Here is a 17,503-nt window from a genome sequence, read left to right on the forward strand (position 1 = left end):
TCTTTCCCTGCCTTCATCTCTATGCATGCAGCAACTTTGCACAAATATGAAGCAGGTCTTTGTGTACTGTGTTCTTTAAAACATCATTCTGGTTTTCCACTGCTCCTTGATTTAGGAAATAAACAGTAAGACCAAATTTGTGATCAAAGACCATGCCTATACTGTGGGCTGCAGCCTATTGTTCTATTCATGTCTTGGTTGGTACTTCTGCAAAGATAAGTGCACTTATATCAAAGTCTAAAAATTACTTTAAAATTTCTTGTATGTCAATAGTTATTGGTCCTTTTTATTTGTTCTTTGCTTTCATAATTTTACAGTTGCTTTCCTGATAGACCTGCTATTTTAAGTGTAATTGCTTTGTTAAAAAAGCCCAAACAAAACCAAAAACAAAAGTCCTATCTTCTCCTTCCCCTTCTTTTATGAACTTCTTGTCTTGGCTTTGTCTTGGGGACATTTGGGGGTGTTCTTGCAACTGTCCTTGCTAATATATGCATGCATTTCTAATCTTCAGAGCAAATGTCATGACTTCATGACTTGAATTTAAATTGTAGTTCATCTTAAATAATGAGCACTAAGTATTTTGCAATGATAGATGTAAAAAAAAAGACTGGATTCAATCCATGCAAAGTCATGGGGGCTCTGACATTTGCCTCTAATGTTTTAACCTATCTAAACCATTAATTGGGTGATTCTAATTTCCTTTTCTTCTTCCTTTTTCTTCCTGCATCCCATATTGTCTGTGGTGGTTAATGTGGTTGGACTTTCCCCTGGTCAGTATTTTTATTTCCAGGAGGTGTTTCCTGTTCTGGCTGCAAAGCACTGCATCATGCAGGCCAATGCAGAATACCATCAGTCTATCCTGGCAAAACAGCAGAAGAAATTTGGTGAAGAAATCGGGAGGTTACAGGTGGGAAACTTTTTTCTTCTATGGAAAATATGGAAAAACTTTAAATCCCAAAAAACTAGCTCATAATTCTACAGTTCCAATAACTAAGAATTAAATTTATGAAAAATGCAGAGCACATTTGTCATATGAAGTGAATTATTAGCAGCTGCAAGGAAGAGAGATACCTCTAGCTTTTATAAAAATGTATTTTAATGAATTTTGGGCAGTTTGTTACTTCTTGACATATTAAGTCTGTATCTTTGCTTGCATAGTCTTATCTCAGTATAGCTAATGTAACAGATCAGTTAATAAATTTTCCTAAGTAATGTTATTAAGAAATACCCAAAACATTACAGTTCTGCCTGGTCTATGCCTAACTTCTTTTTCTGCAATCCTGATGTAAATAAATCATTTTTATAAACATATTTAAAATTTTTGTACCTTTTTTCCTCTATATCTGGTTTCTAGAGGAACTCGGATATAGATGTTGTAGTAAGTAAGGTCTTCTCATGTTAAGGACAGTAGGAAAAAAAAAAGGCTAAAAATAACTACTTTTTTCAAATCTCCTGGTCCTTGGGGAAAAGCAAAAAAGAATGAAGTGTGACTTAGACTTTGTAGGATCTGTGTTCAGTATTTATTGATATGCAAGAGTTGAGAGGCTTACATAAAACTATCATGCTGACATTTTGAGAGTGATCATTATGCATTTTTTGACTTTGTGCAGGATGGAGCTTGAAGCATTTCAGCTTGGTTGCATGACAATGAAGTGCCCATATGAACTTCTGATAGATGTCATTATAGCATGACTACATTACTATGTGATAGATGAAGGTGTATCTGTTGTTATTCTGGAGTTTCAAATCTGCCTAGCAAGCCTCCTTTTCTAGGACTCTACTGTAGTACAATGTTAATATCTTTTTTTCTAGTGCTTACCCTTGTCAGGTCAGCTATATCAAATGTATTGTCATTGTTGAGTTGTGTAGCAAATTAGCTTGCGTCTATGATTCTTCTTCCTGTGTTAGAGGAAGTATCCCTTCATACTGAGTAGTTAAAGTTTTGGTGGATTGTTGTGGGTTTTTTCTTTCAGTGAAGTCTGAGGGGAAATACTCCATTATTACTTATTTTAGTTGAACATGAGCAGCAAGTTGTCAGATATTAAAATCCTGTGTTATTAAATACACTTAATAAGATTAAACTTAAATCCTATTCTTCATCATTACTAAGACTGCCTCCATAATTACTATAAATTAGAGATTATTAGAATGCATTTTGATAAGTATTTGAAAAATGCATTTGCTACAAAGCAGTAGTCTGTTTTTATTCCCCTTTTTCAAAGCTAGAACAAAGATAGATTAAATTGGGTGTGAGATTAATGTAAATTGTTCCAAATTAAAGTATACATGCATACCTCAGTTTCTGCTTCTGGCAAATGGTAGTTAGACTGTAGTATTGTATCAAACCAAAACTACTGATGTGTGATTTATGGTACAATGGAAAGTGGCAAAAAACGTCAGCAAATTTCAAATATACTTTACTTCTAAGATAACTCAGGTTCCACTTAACAATCCCAAGAAGTTTGAGTTGTTGAATTGTTGTGAGTTTATATAAACCTCAACTGAAGATGCTGCTTTAGTATTTTGGTTTTATACATTCACAACACAAACCTCATCAGGATTGAACAAGTACAATCAGAGAACAATGTTTTGTCTTGAATATGTCCTGCAATAAAATTGGGTGTAGAAAAACCAGACACCTCAGAGTTCTATCTAGGCTGAACAGAGAGAAGTGAAGAGGCAGCAGAATCTTGTGTTCTATTTTAATTTTCAGAAGGATTCTAGCATAATTTCTGTCACTTCTGAGCTCAAGATTACGTAGGTGTTAGTGGCAGAGGTGGAAAGCTATGTCCTGTTCCTTCATGAGTGTGAGCAAGGTTTGAGAAACAATTTCAAGTAGCTGCAAAAGCAAGCTGTGAGCTTCATGAAACAACATGGCACTGACAATAGTGGCATTTTTCCTTTTTTTCTTTTTTGTGAATGGAGTTTTGGGAGTCATAGTGAGGCTGTTGTGAGATACTAACCTAGTTACTGGTTGGTGTGTATTTTTGTGGTTTTTTTCCTCTCCCCAAAAATTATTTTAATTAGTAGAATCTCCTTTTTCCTTTTTGTTAAATGAGTGGAGAATATTTTCTTAGAGAAATAACAGCATCAATGACACGCATTGGCAGTAGTTACTTGGCTAACTGCTCATCTATTTTCCTAAGTACATATGAAATGGAGAAGGAAATGTTAGTATTAACTTTATTTTTTATTTATTTTTTGTAGCATGTAGTTTAATGTAAGTGTATTTTAATTTATTTTAGCATGCAGCAGACTTGGTGAAAACAGTGGCATCTCGTTATGATGAGTATATAAATGTTAAAGATCTGGTTGACAAAATCAACCGTGCGCTCACAGCTGCCAAAAAAGACAATGACTTCATCTACCATGACCGGGTTCCTGACCTGAAAGATTTGGAGTCCATTGGAAAAGCTAGTCTTGTGAAGGCAACTCCAGTTGTTGTTCCCCTCAGTCAGAAATTCACTGGTAAGTGAAGTGTGTGGAGTTCACAGAGTAATGGTTACTGTGTGAGATGTGGCCACCAAAGTTTCATGTATCATGAAAAAGTAAGCATTTACTTTTCAATTGTATTAAGTGTACAGTGTTTGTTTGAAAGTGCCATTAGTCTTTTCCAGTTTGTTCTACTACTTGATTAAAAAGTACTGGAAGAATAAACCACAGGTTGAAAATCATCTGCAGTGTGCCCTTCTCTTAAAGATTTTCTCAGATGTTCTCAGCAACTGTATTTTCTGTATTAAACCAACCTTTGTATTTTCAGAAGGAACACAGTAAAGAACATAAAAGTATCAAATTGTACAATTCTAACGTACCTAGTTGGCCTTCCATAAAGCTGAAAAATTTCAGTTTGTTGGCTGTACAGGGGAGTTCGGAGAAGTTGATCCTTCCTCCCTTTCTCATTTTCTTCCCTTAAGAAAGCAGAATTAGAAATGAAGCCCTAAGGAAAGCCCGATTTATTGCTACAATTGTTGTAAATACAATGCCTTTAAATTCTTTTAAAATCAATTTCAGTATCAAAAACTGAAATTTAATCTAAAAACCTGTAGAAACAGATTTATTTTTTTTTAAAGTAATCTTGAAGAGTAGGGGAGAATATCTTAAACAATTTAAATCGGTTTCTGTAGTACAACCTGTATGAAGGAGCTGTGAAGCTATTTGTGTCCTTTTAACTTCACAGTGCATCTTGGGTAATTTATACTACTTTGATTGCAGACCTGTTTGAGAAGATGGTTCCATTGCAAGTTCAGCAATCTGTGAGTGTTTATAACCAGAGAAAGGCCGACTTAGTAAACCGGTCAATAGCCCAGATGAGAGAAGCCACAAATCTGGCAAATGGGTAAGTATAGCTTCTTGTTAAATTTGTCAAGAGGAGTTGTGAAACAGCCTGTGAACACTGATTGCTTTGCAACCTGCAGACGTTCAGCTTACAGCAGTGGTTTTTTTTATTAGTGTAAGGTAGGCTGGCAAACTTAAGCCATAGCAGGAATACATAGAACTACTTCGCTGCAGATGTTAAAACTGAAAGCATATTAAGAACAAATAATATTTCATTTTCTTCAATCTTTGGTTTTAGGAGTCTAAGAATTGCTCAGAAAAAGTTCCAGTTCTGTTAATCTAGAAGAATTTTCATATTCAATGGTCAGGTTGATTGTACCAGTGACTCAATACATTATGTTTAAATTTTGTTCTTTAAAAGAAATAATAATAATAAATTATATTGTGATGAAAGTTAGGAATGTAACTCCAAGCAGCTGGTTCTTTATCTGGCAGATAATTACTGCTGAAAATGTTTGCCATAATTTGTAAATGCTAAAAGATTAAGATTGGTTTAGTTTTTTAAGAGCTTTGAAACTTCTTTTTGGTGAGGTACGCAGTAGGAATGAGTTTAGAGTTGTCACTTGAAAGTTTCTGTCCAGGAGCTGGTTATACTCTGTTTCTATTGTAATTGACTGTGTGATTGTTTGTTTGGACAGCGATGTTATTTATAGGATAAAAGCACCTAGTACTACAAACAAGTTGCTGTTTAACCTGTTGACTTTTCCAGTGTGTTGGCTTCCCTCAATCTTCCTGCTGCTATCGAAGATGTTTCTGGTGATACTGTTCCTCAGTCTATTTTGAACAAGTCTAAGTCTGTGATTGAACAGGGGGGAATTCAGACTGTTGATCAGCTGATGAAAGATCTGCCTGAACTTCTACAAAGGAACAAAGAAATTTTAGATGAAGTAAGCTCAGCAACTGCTAACATGAAAACATTCTTAAACTACCACCATGGAACTTTTTCCTTCAAATGGCAATAGAAAATGTGCATATTATCCAAAATGCTTGGAGCTTTAATAGCACTTAAAAAATTATGCCTTTTAAGTGTTTAGTCCATACAGAAACTGTGCTGTCACATGAGGATATTCCCTTACAAGTATTTTGGTTTTAAAATTGGTGGTGGGGGAAGCTTTCTAAAGCTATTTGGGTGATTGTGCCTTTCATGCCTGTCTTTTATTTGCTAGAGTAAGTTTAGGAAGGATGTATAAGCATTCTCTGTGTCTTCTATACTAGCTGGATATTTTGTGGCTATTTCATGTTTAGAGCAGCTTATAATGCACGTAACGTGTTACTGTTGTAGTCGCTGAGATTATTAGATGAAGAAGAAACTACAGACAATGACCTGAGAACAAAATTCAAAGAACGCTGGCAGAGAACACCTTCCAATGAACTCTATAAGCCTTTAAGGGCAGGTAAGGCCTTATGTTTCATGCTTTGGATTCTGGGGATGCTAATAATGTCCATCCTCATTGTGTAAAATAAAGTAGTTTTCAGTGCTCTGTTACTGTCTTTAAAGATACAAATTTCAGTTTAGGAGAGTTGATGCCAAAATATCCCTATTACAGTCTACACCGTTATTTGAAGTTGAGAGGTTATGTGATAGCAAAGAATTTGATGCTGCTTTTGCACCTCTAGAGTGCACGTGCATGCTAAACTTGCATAAAACTTATGTAGTGAAAAGTGGCTCCCCTCCAAAGAATCTGGTTGCAATTACCTCTGAAATACTTCAGTGTGTTTTTCTTTATATATTAACATATTTTTTAGTTTCCTATTGAGGTGTTATTCTCTCTTTGGTGTTTTGCTTTGTTTTTTTCTCAAGCAGTTAGTCAAACTACTTAAAGCCATAGCTAGAGCATATTTTCTGTGCACTTAATATGTGTTGTTTGGAAGCTAACAGGGGACTGAGACTGTTGCCTTAGTTTGGCAAAGTTACAGGGGCTTAAATATTGGAAGTAGCTCAAACCAGTGTTCATTCATACACTTTTGTATGCTTGTCTGAAGAATTATTATAGGTGCCTAGTTTATGCACTATTTAAAGCATAACTTAGGAAGCTTAAGTTTCATTTATAAGTCTTAATAACTTCATAATATTTAGGCTCATAAAAATGTAGGAAGTCTTGCTCTGAAAAGCATGAAATCTGCTCTGGTGCAAGATTTAGATAAAACAAGCTTTGAGTCTATATAAACACCTTTTTTTCCTTCCTACCACCAGAGGGAGCCAATTACCATAATATTTTGAATAAAGCTGTGCAAGCGGATGGCCAAGTTAAAGAGCGTTACCAGTCTCACCGGGACACGATTGCCCTTCTGTGCAAGCCAGAGGCAGAGCTCAACGCAGCCATTCCTTCTGCCAACCCAGCAAAAACATTACAAGGAAGTGAGGTAACACACTGTAGCTTGTCTCTTTATTTTGAACAGAAATGCTATTCATTTAATGAAGTAAAATTACATGAATTGGAGTGGAAGCTGATTCTTATCTGCTCTTTTTTTCTGTCACAATGCAGCAAGTAACTAACATTTGGGAAAGAAGTTGGTTTTTTTTGTAAAATCTGCTTGAATATAGTTTGTTACACTTAGTGTGAACAAGTTCAGTCACCATGGACAGCAAGACTGGTTCACTATTATAAAAGAAGCAATCCTAGATGAATATTTCTGTTATGTAGGGTGTTGGGGTGTAGTGCTAAGGTTCCTGGGGCAAATAAACAATGTAAAAGACATGGCCCAGTGTTTTACAGTATTTGGCAATTACAGCTACTTGCTCTCCAAGAAACTAATGGCTCATCTACAGCAATATGATTAGTTTTCTCATAGAATTGATTTCAAGTAAGTCAGTTTGACTTGCTTTTAAAAAATATACTATTAGAAGCTATTTGATCAGTTTAAAAAAAAAAGATTTAAAAATATTTGTAAGAATTCAGTGTTTTTAGAGGAGGTTAATCTTCAGAAGAATATATCATGAGAAATGCTTAAAGATCTTTCTTTGATTGCGTTTTGCCCTGGTTTGTCATTTTAAACACAAATTTATAAACAAATGTTTATGCAGTAGTGTTGCCAGCATCTGGGAGGAGTGCAAGATGGAAGCAAACAATAGAGTGTACTTCTGCAATAATTTCCCGAAAGGTGCTAACTTCTGACAACTTCTATTGCCTAGGTTGTTAATGTCTTAAGAACTTTGCTGGCCAATCTGGATGAGGTTAAGAAGGAGAGGGAACAACTGGAAAATGACCTGAAATCTGTAAATTTTGACATGACAAGCAAATTCCTGACTGCACTTGCACAGGATGGTGCTATAAATGAAGAGGCTATCTCTGTGACTGAATTGGACAGAATTTATGGAAGTTACACACAGAAAGTGCAAGAGTCCCTAAAAAAGCAGGAAGAACTTCTCAAAAACATTCAGGTACAACACATTGTATGTCTTCCTCTTGAACTAAGGAGCAACAATTCTTCTGCCTCTTCAGTGCTTGAGAAATCTCACTTGGTTTTCTACTCTGTTTTGCTTGTTACTCTGTCCTAGGCCAGTTGATACTCCTTTACTCCTCTTATCTCTGAAGAAATACTGGGATGATCTTGCTTACTGGAAGGAAATGTGAATTTTTAGCAGACTGTCCCAGAGCTCTAGTGTAAATTCTCTTGGCCCAATTCTGCATGTAGTTTTGCTCTTTCAAGAAGCCTTACTGGTATATTAGGAAGTTTTTTGTTTTGTTTTTTTTCCCCTTATCCCATCTTAATGCTTCTTTCTGGGATAACGGGAAAACTGTCATTACTGTCTACTAGAAGACATTCTAAGTCTCTGAAATATGTTTTTGTTTATTCAAAATTGCTATTTACAATGTGCTTGACTCCCAGCATGTGCAAGGCTCATCAAAGTAAAAATTAATGAGAATTTCTCAGAGTCGATTTATAAATTCAGCCTTAATTTGTCTGTAGCTCTAGACACAGGTACCTGAAACATCTGGTAAAATCTTGATGGATATTACTTTGATGTTTGAATGTCCTGGAGTTCATGTTTGGTTGCTTCTGGCAGCTGAAGTAGTCTTTTTAAGTTTGCTTGTTTATTTTCCCAAAAGATATGAGATGTAGGTGATCCTTCTGTAAGTTATTTTCTTCCAAGTCCTTTTAATAGCTTGCTGTTATCAGCCAAACTTGAGGTAGCACTTCTTAAAAAATACTAACTTTCAGTATGATTTTATGAATATCAATGGAGGGTAGTACAGGAGAGAGCCTAATTAGTATAGCTTGTGAAAGAGAGTCTGCAGTATGAACTAGAGAATTAGCTGAAGGCAGCCCAAACCGGAAGAGATAATTGGCTGCTACCTGCTGCCAGTGAGTTGATTTATGTATAGTTCTGAAATAGCCAGACAGCAGGTATCAGGAAGTACAGTGTGTGGATGGAAGGTGAAGAAAGGTAGGTATTGGGAAAATGGAGTAGCAGCAATGAGTAAGAGGAAAAAAGCCAAAGGTATCAAATCTTATATGGGACTAGGTTGCATTATTTTCACTGCTTATTTTTTTCCCTTCTTTTAAGAATGCACACCAGGATTTTTCAAAGATGAAACAATCAAACAATGAATCTAACTTAAGAGAAGAAGTTTTGAAGAACTTAGCAGTAGCAAATGACAACTTCGTGGAACTTGTAGGCAATTTAAAAGAAGGTACAAAGGTATGGTAATGCTTAAGGGATCGAAGAACTTTTTTATTTACAAAATAAGACAACAATCAAAAGGTCATGATAAACTTTACAGACATACTAGATGAGAAGTACATTTTTGAGGATTTTACTACTGAAGTGAGGACAGTGAGTTGCTTGAATGTTGATTGTTTTGACAGCTGTGAAAGGCTTCTTAGTTCCTATCTAAAAAGTAAGCTTTTTGATGCTGTGGAAAAAGTGTTAATTACGGCTGAACTGATGCTGAAGTACCCAGATGAGCCATTTTATCTCAGGAATTCTTTCATCTCTTCTCCCATGGTATTTAATCACCTTATCAAATTTGTGTGTTATATACTCTACTGCATACATGAGGAGAGATGAAGAGGTCTTTATTTAGCTTGCTTTTTTTGATCTGGGCTTCTGGAAGGTGTTTCACTGCTTCTGTATTAAGTACTGTTTGCTGGTTTATTGATAGCTCACTAGAGAAAAACAAAATAAAACTCTGAAATGTCTATACAAATTAAATGCTTGAAGCTGACTGAAGTCAGTAAGATTAAAAGAAGAAAAAAATTACCCAGGACACCTTTAAAAATAAATATTTACATAGCATAAGTGATCTTGTTTTGTTATGGTTGTAATAAGTTTTTCTAGTTGTCTTAAACTATTTTTGTGTCTATGCGCACACACACGTATATATAAAGTGCAACAAAATCGTATGATATTACGGGGATGGACAAGAGCTGACTAATATTTGGTTTTGAACAAAGAGTAAAATGCACTAGCAGACTTCAAAGGAATGGCAGATTCTGGGCACTGTAATAATACAGTGCCTGTAACTGGATAAGTATGTAGAAATATGCTAGCATGGAGTCTGAAAGTATTGAGCATGATGTGTTTTTTTTCTCTTCACCAGTTTTACAATGAGCTGACAGAAATGCTGCTGAAATTCCAAAATAAATGCAGTGATATTGTCTTTGCTCGCAAGACTGAAAGAGATGAACTGCTCAAGTAAGATTTCAGTATTTTGTTTAAGCTTTGCAGAAGCTATTAAGTATTTATCAGAAACTAATTTCCAGGGACATGTGTATTATGATACTTGATAAAATGAGAAAGGAAGAATAGGACTGTTAAGACTATCCCCTCTTCTTTTCCATAATGCTAACCTCACTCTGCCCTCCTCTGAAAAACTAGGAAAGTTGATAGGACAAAGAAATGGGAAAAATCTACTTTGAAGTCTGCTCTGTTGTGCCTGTATGCAGTTCAGCAAGAACCAATTTCACCTTACCATGATTTCACTCTCAGTTCTTTTTGGCATATGCCTGTTAATAATTTTATTCTTTCCTGTGAGGAACTTCTCATTTCTGCACCTTTCTCCTGTTGTCATTTTGGTTTGAGAAATTGGAGAGATGCTTCGCATATAATACTTTTCAGTATGCCCAGTGTTATGGGGGAAAAATGCTGGTATTCCACCTCTGCTCCCTAGCCTGATCTAGTGAGATATTTTATCTATGTTAGATATCTGGGTTGCCTACACTGAGCAGGGAGAGAAGTAAATTTAATCCCTCTTGTGATGGGAAGTTTTTGATGTTGCCATTATCCTGCACATGTGATCAGGCTAATACAGTATGCTTCAGCCATGAGTTTTAAGTTCTTGAGGAAAGTGTAACTGAAGAAGCTTGGCTTTCAATTGGTGTTTTTTAGCAAAGCATGTAGCTTTTTAAAAAAAGGGCTAGTAACTAAAGTTTTGGTTGGTTAAACTGCAGTGGCTCTGTGCACACACCACCTTGTGAATGGGATGCTCCACCCTCAGGTTTTACCTTTCCTAACTTCATCCCTTTGTGGAATTGTGCTTTTTCATTGGGTATTGTGCTTGTAAAATAATAAGTAGCAACTATGCAGCCCTTCCCACTTCTTTTCCACTTGATACATTCATGCAATTTGGAAGCTGTAGGCTGTCTAACCAAGGCTTAGGTCTGAATATATAGCATCTCTAATATGTTAAAAGTTCAGTGTTACAGCTGTAGGTTTAGTGTTGATATAAAATTCAGTTGAGTCGTGCCATGCTATCTTTTACTGCCTCATGTGTTAACTGTTCACTGACATGAAGCCCTGTCAAGGTTAGGGTCAGATTTGGGATATTTAGACTACATGTCTACAAAATGTTTTTCTCACTCAACTCACAGTTTGAGTGAATAAAATGTCTTTTGCCACTCCCCCCCATATTGACTGTGGGCTGCATCTTCAATTAGTGAAAATAAATCTGTATAGGTGGTCCTTCATTTAGAGCTAGAAATATTTCTTATTTTCCCCACATGGTGATTGCCTATTAGAAGGTCAGTTTTAATAGTGTTTTAAGCTTCACATTTAGTATGTGTAGTCACTTGGTGGTCAAAATATATATTACTGTGAATGGTACCACTGTTATGTAAGCCTTTGCAGCACGATTTTAAGAAGAAAATAGTTTCTTCCACCCCTTTTGTTTTTATTAGTCTAAGTAAAATGTAGTGTTGAGCAGTTACTTTACTATCTGCAGCAAATAGTTTGAGAGATACGTATGCATATGTAACAGACCATTAGGACATTATTTTCTGCTCTTTTCCCATTATTCCTTTGTACTGCAGGGGTAACTGTAAGGAGAATTTTCTTGCAGATTTTAGTTCAGTTTTGTTTTTTCTACCAAGTTTCTACAAAAGTTCCTAGATTTGTTCTCCTTTGAAGCTCACCTTTACATGCTATATAATAGGAGACTAACTAACTGAGTATCTCTGTCAATCTCCCCTATCTTCTGTTTCAGAATGCCAGATACCAAGTTCTGGCTGTTACTTATTGCTCACCTATCATTTTTATGCAAAATTGTATGAAATTTTAAATGCTTCCTACAGTCTCTCTGAAGAATCTGCCCAATCTCAAATATTGAATCTTTGCATGGAGAAACGCACTGCATTCCTCTGAATATGGGACTTAAAACTGCTTCTTTGGAGTTTTTGTGATAAGCTGACTGTAAAATTATGCTGTTTAATGGTGGCTTGTAATACAACATGACACAAGCTTCCTTGTATCTTACCAAAGTAATATCTTACCAAGAGTAATTCCAACAGTAAAAGTAACAAAATAGAGAACTTGAAAGCTCATGTTTGGAGGCATCAAGATTTTTGCCAGGGATTTTTTTCATGTTATACGTACTCAGACTTAAATGGTATTGCAGACCCTTTTTTTTTTCTTTTTATTGTTAAACAGTTCTGTTAGATGTATGGTATTTGCATGCAATATTTAATGTAAGGCAATCTGTAAGCAATCTGACATTACTCTTCTTGTGCATTTGAACATCTCTATCTGACAAAATTACTGAAATGTATTTTTATCCTTTTCCATAGCCTTGAGGTTTCCTTAGGTTCTCAGTAAAGCTTCCAAGTTGCTAAATGTTCTGACTACTCTAAAATTTCTAAACCCAAAACTTTTGGCTAATTCAGTGATTGATTCCCAGTATTGAGTTGGAAGTTCAAGACAATATTAGAAAAGAAATGTAACAGTTAATCAGAGGATTGGCTGGAGTATTGTTTCTGTGGAAGTGATTTGGACTCCAAATTTATTTTGAGCGAGTTTAGTGATCATGTTTGAAATAATAGATTTAGTCTGTTGCATCTGTTTAGTTTGGCTTGCAGAAGTATCAAACAAACAATTCTTAAACTAAGCTGTGTGTTTACTTGTTTTTAATAGAGATTTGCAGCAAAGCATTGCTAGGGAACCCAGTGCTCCCTCTATTCCTTTGCCTACATATCAGACCACATCAGCTGGAGGAACTAAGCCTGCTCCATCGTCAACTCCTACTCCAGCACCCAGAACCATGGTGGTAAATATATGCTATGGAATTAGTGGGTTAAACATAAAAGGCCCATTCTATGGAACTGCAAACTATTCTGTAATGTGTGTATATCACTCCTTAGGGCATTGATGCATTTGGAAATGTGTTGAAGTGAGATAAAGGACAAAGTCTAAAGTCTTTGCAGAGAGATATAGTCTGTACTATTGGTGTTCATAATGAATAGATTTGAAATGGAAAGTTTATTGCTTTTTTTAGATACTTTGCATTATTATAGGTATATAGTAAATATAGAATGTCTGTGTAAAGTGAAAATAAAAAGTCACATAGCCATGACTTTTGATTTCAAAACACTCAGAAGGAAGCTCCAGGTTAATTCACTTTCTCTCTTTAGGGGACTAAACCACAGCCACCAGCACGTCCACCACCACCAGTGATTTCTGCAGCAAGCAGTTCCTCTTCGGCAACAGCACCATCTGGAACACCTGCAGCTGCTGCTGCTCCTCCTGCTGCAGCTCCTGTTGCTGCTCCTGCTCCTATTCCAGGAGCCAGTGCACCTGCAGCAAACACTGCACCTTCACAGGCACAGGGACCTCCTTACCCGACTTATCCAGGTTACCCAGGGTAAGCAATTCTTTGTTATTCTGTTATCTAAAAACACTTGTTTGTTGCATGTGACGTTTTAAAACCAGTTAGTGCTATAATTGAGGACATGTTTAGTGTTTGAGGCAAGTTTGTTTTTTGTTGTTTTTTTTTTTTAATTTTAATAATGTAATTCTTGTTTAAATAACTTGCTGGTACCTTTTATGGGAGTGTTCATGTTAGGTTTTTCTAGTTTGGCTTTTTAAAGGAGAAGTAGGATAGGACTACAGTTCCTTAACTGTGGTTTATGGACTATTGCCAGCCATTGCATAATCAGTTGGTGCTGTTTATCTCCAAAGTGTTGGCATATCTCATTTTTTTTGAATCTTGGTCTCTTGCTAAAGATGATGAAAAATACAGAAAAATATCCGGTTGAGTAGTGTGCTTTGTTCTGATGCTTTTTTCCATCTTTCTGGAGTGATCGTGAGGAATTGAAGGCAGATGCTCTCTCCTTCAGTAGCAGGCTCAGCAAATGTTAAAATATGTACAATGATATTAAGCATAAGAGAACCAATTTAGATCAGTTCTAGTTCCAGCAAGTTGCCTTTACTCCACCTTCTGTCTGCATTTCTGTTCCATGCATTATAATTTTTTATCATGTTTGATTCTTGATCATTACCACTCTTTGTGCTGCACAAAAAGGAAAATGGAACTGTTTGAAGTGATTGCATGTCTTTTTGTATCTATTAATGAGTTGTTATTTGCAAATTAGCATAATCAGTGTTCTACAACTAAAGTATGCTTTTTACCCCCCTCTCACATAGGTTTTGCCAGATGCCAATGCCAATGGGCTATAATCCATACTTGTATGGTCAGTATAATCTGCCATATGCACCCTCACCTGTGTATCAAAACCCTGGACAAGCACCATATCCAGCACCTCAACAACCTGGATACCCTTTTCCTCAACAGCCTTATTACCCTCAGCAATAATGTACCTGCAAAGAAGTTCTGCTTGTTAAAATGTGGGAAAAATTGGCAATAAGCATACTAAAACTTTTAGCTTCAGTTAATGTACCATACTGAACTCTTTGTGGTCTGTAACTCCTGTTTATTATTAACTGCTCCAAAATGTCTAGATCAGTTTTTGATTACACTAAACACTTTGAAAGATCTGATGCAGTGGCTTAGACTGTAGACTAATGCTGGAGTTAGAGCCTAATTCAGTGATCTGAAACTGTACACCACATCTTGGCTGGACAAAAAACGTTTCTTTGCAAAAATCCTTTAAGTAACAAATGGGTTCAGATGAGAAAAATGAAGCAGTGCGTGCACTGGGTCTGGTACATTCTATGGAACCGTATAGCGTTTCCTTCTATACTCTTGGTTTGTATTTTTTTGAGTTTAGTTGAAATATGCTATTTTGTCTAATAATCAAGACCTTGTAAATCATCAATAAAATAATAAATTACTTAAGAATGGTTTAAACACTTGGCATTCTTATTGCCGTAAAAATGTGGTTTGCGTGTCTGTAGATTCTTTCATTTGTCCCTTGTCTTGCATAACATAAAGATAACTTATCAAGTGTTTAGCATTACGACTCAATTTCCACCTCTTTTCCTTGATTCTGTATTTCTGTAACAGAATCTGTAATTAACCATTTAAGTGTTGGTAGATTAAGTCTTATAGGTAGAACTTTCCTGTAACTTTGAAGTGTATTGAACTAAACTATGTTCATGACTGTTTTAAATGAATAGTTGATCTTATCTCTAGAATACTGCTTAAAACAAGGGCAATCGGGGTCCCTCTTACAGGACCCTGTAACCCGTGGGTTGATCTAATCCATGTTTTCCAAAGAAATGTTGATCAGAAATGTGTTATGGCTTAAAATAGGGCAGTTATTGATTGTTGGAGCTTTTCAGATTCTGATTTTAAATTATTTCTTTTTTTCCCTTGAAAAAACCCAATGTATTCCCTCAGGGAGCTTGTTATCAGTGGAGAAACTTTTTTTTTGGTGGGAGAAAAAAAATTATCTTGTTAATTAAAGCATATTTGAATGTTTACTTTTGGATCCATCTTCTCAAGGGATTAATAACCTTGCACTACATTTTGCATCAGATAGTGAAGAATATGTTCGTGGTTAATGGCTTCTACCAAATATATGCTAATGATCTGTCTTTTTTTTTAAAGCGTACTTGTCTTGTGAGGGACTCTCCATTCCTTTACCCCTTGTCATAAGTTACTCAGTCCTGTAGGACGGTTAGTTGCCCTAGTACACAATATTCTGTCCTTACAGAGTAGCTATCACAATACCTACGTTAAATGTTGCTGCTTTGTTTTTCTATTTAAGTGCCTGATAAAATACCGAGGTATATTTTAATGTAGGGGTTTAGGGAGTGCCAGTTACTGTAGCATCTGGGTGGAAAGCTCACTGGATCTTGAATACTCTTCCTCATAAAGAAAGCAGCAGATGTAATTCATTCGACGAGCTCCTTTCTTTCTGTCTCAAGATCTTGCTATGCGATCGCTCCGTTTACTTTGTGAAGACTCCTTGTCTTTCATTCTCCCTTATCCCAGGAGAAAATGCGGATCAAAAGGTAAAAGTAAGTGTCCTTCGTAGAACATGAGTATCTTATTTATAAACAAATCTATTAATCCTGGAGAAACTCAGTGATGTGGGGGAACAGGATGAAGTAAGGGGGAATACAGCACTGTAGGTACAACCTTGCACAAGGATAAGTACTTTGGATTTATTTACAAACATTGCTGGTTGTCACAGGAACTGCTCCCAGTATTTTTCCCCGCATGAGAAGACATACAAGGCAAGCGAGGACAGATTACTAGGAAGATTACTAGAACCAACAATCAGAACCTTGATTTTACTCTAACTGGAAAAACAGGAGTTTTCCACTAATTTCACTGTGTCAATGTGAGCAAGTGCAAGTCTAATGCAACCTTTTAAGTTCTAAATTTCTAGTACACTATGGCTGGTAGGTTTTTCAGTTCGCACATTAGCTGTGTTCAAGCTGTTGTATAAGTAACTTTGTTTCTAGTGCCTCTATTTACAAAACTTACTTTACTGCTGTATAAAAATTCTAACTTGTTCAGCATAAAGGTTCATAGAACTGAAATTTCCTTTTTAAAATTCCGTGGATCTGGAATCACTGTTAAAATATATTTTTTTCCAGTTGTGTTACTGCTTGCGTTAGTCTGCTATTATTTGAATATGTATAGAAATCTATGCGTTAAGTTCAGAGTTCACATGCTGGTTTTTCTCCTATTTATTTTTTATTTTTCTGTAGACAACAGAAAAATCCAGAGACATGTATGTATCTGCTTTTAAGCATGCAGCTGTCATGACTTTGGTTGAAATGTTATCTTATTCTTCTATAGTTTATTAAAAAAAAAATCAGTTAGAAAACCTGACTTCATGGCTTTTCTCTTGAGTCCTTTGGCTTCGGACAAGTGTTATTTTGGGGAGGACAGAAAGAAATTTTGTGCCTCCCAAGTAAGTTTCTGCTGTGGTGAAGCTCTTGGTGTCAACCTGTGTCTATGCAGATGCTTTACGGTGCAGCTGCTGCTCTGTAATAACAGCTGTTTATATCTCTGGTAGCTGTGTTTATTTCCGAAGCTTGGTGGAGTGTATTTCCCTTTAGTTACATGAGGAGGAACTGATAAGCTCCTTCTGCCTTCAGAAACTTCAATTCAAAGTTTGTTTTCATGAACCTGTGGCAATTGCCGTGTGGACACCAAAGTTTACAGTCATGTCCTTTTGGAGACTTTGAAGTCAAGCATTAATTTTGACTTACATAAAAGTTTTCAATGCAATTAATGAGCAAAACAAGTCTTACGGAGGAAATTAATTATGGATCATCAGTGAAATAACAATGATTGCTAGGGCTAGTAGGGCTTTCCTATTTTTTTTCCTTTCTAATGTGATTTCAGCCCATATGAAAAAGTCTGTTTTTCCTGACCACTTGGCATTACCAGCTATTGATGGTTCTTTCACTGTCATCCCTAATAGGATGCAGGGTTATTTTGAGTGCTTTTAGGTTTGACCTGTGAGATCTAGTCTGAATGACACTGGAAGTAGACCTTTGTTGTTTCAAAGTATGTTGTGGCAGTATTTGGAC

At 36.0% G+C, this 17,503-nt stretch overlaps 1 protein-coding gene across 1 annotated transcript in view; it reads left to right on the forward strand.

Annotated features, from left to right (window-relative positions):
* PDCD6IP (programmed cell death 6 interacting protein) overlaps positions 1 to 14,860 on the forward strand; it is a 34,648-nt gene extending 19,788 nt beyond the window's left edge. The window contains exons 8-19 of the mRNA XM_010001707.1: positions 791 to 907; positions 3,246 to 3,468; positions 4,213 to 4,336; positions 5,045 to 5,222; positions 5,618 to 5,729; positions 6,530 to 6,699; positions 7,469 to 7,717; positions 8,846 to 8,980; positions 9,882 to 9,976; positions 12,686 to 12,818; positions 13,183 to 13,412; positions 14,195 to 14,860. Of these exons, the coding sequence (XP_010000009.1) occupies positions 791 to 907; positions 3,246 to 3,468; positions 4,213 to 4,336; positions 5,045 to 5,222; positions 5,618 to 5,729; positions 6,530 to 6,699; positions 7,469 to 7,717; positions 8,846 to 8,980; positions 9,882 to 9,976; positions 12,686 to 12,818; positions 13,183 to 13,412; positions 14,195 to 14,363 (1,935 nt within the window). The 3' untranslated portion in view covers positions 14,364 to 14,860. The remainder of the gene's footprint in view (positions 1 to 790; positions 908 to 3,245; positions 3,469 to 4,212; positions 4,337 to 5,044; positions 5,223 to 5,617; positions 5,730 to 6,529; positions 6,700 to 7,468; positions 7,718 to 8,845; positions 8,981 to 9,881; positions 9,977 to 12,685; positions 12,819 to 13,182; positions 13,413 to 14,194) is intronic.
* Positions 14,861 to 17,503: the final 2,643 nt, after the last annotated feature.

This window comes from Chaetura pelagica, unplaced genomic scaffold (assembly GCF_000747805.2).
Source record: "Chaetura pelagica isolate M959 unplaced genomic scaffold, ChaPel_1.0 scaffold657, whole genome shotgun sequence".
NCBI lineage: Eukaryota > Metazoa > Chordata > Aves > Apodiformes > Apodidae > Chaetura > Chaetura pelagica.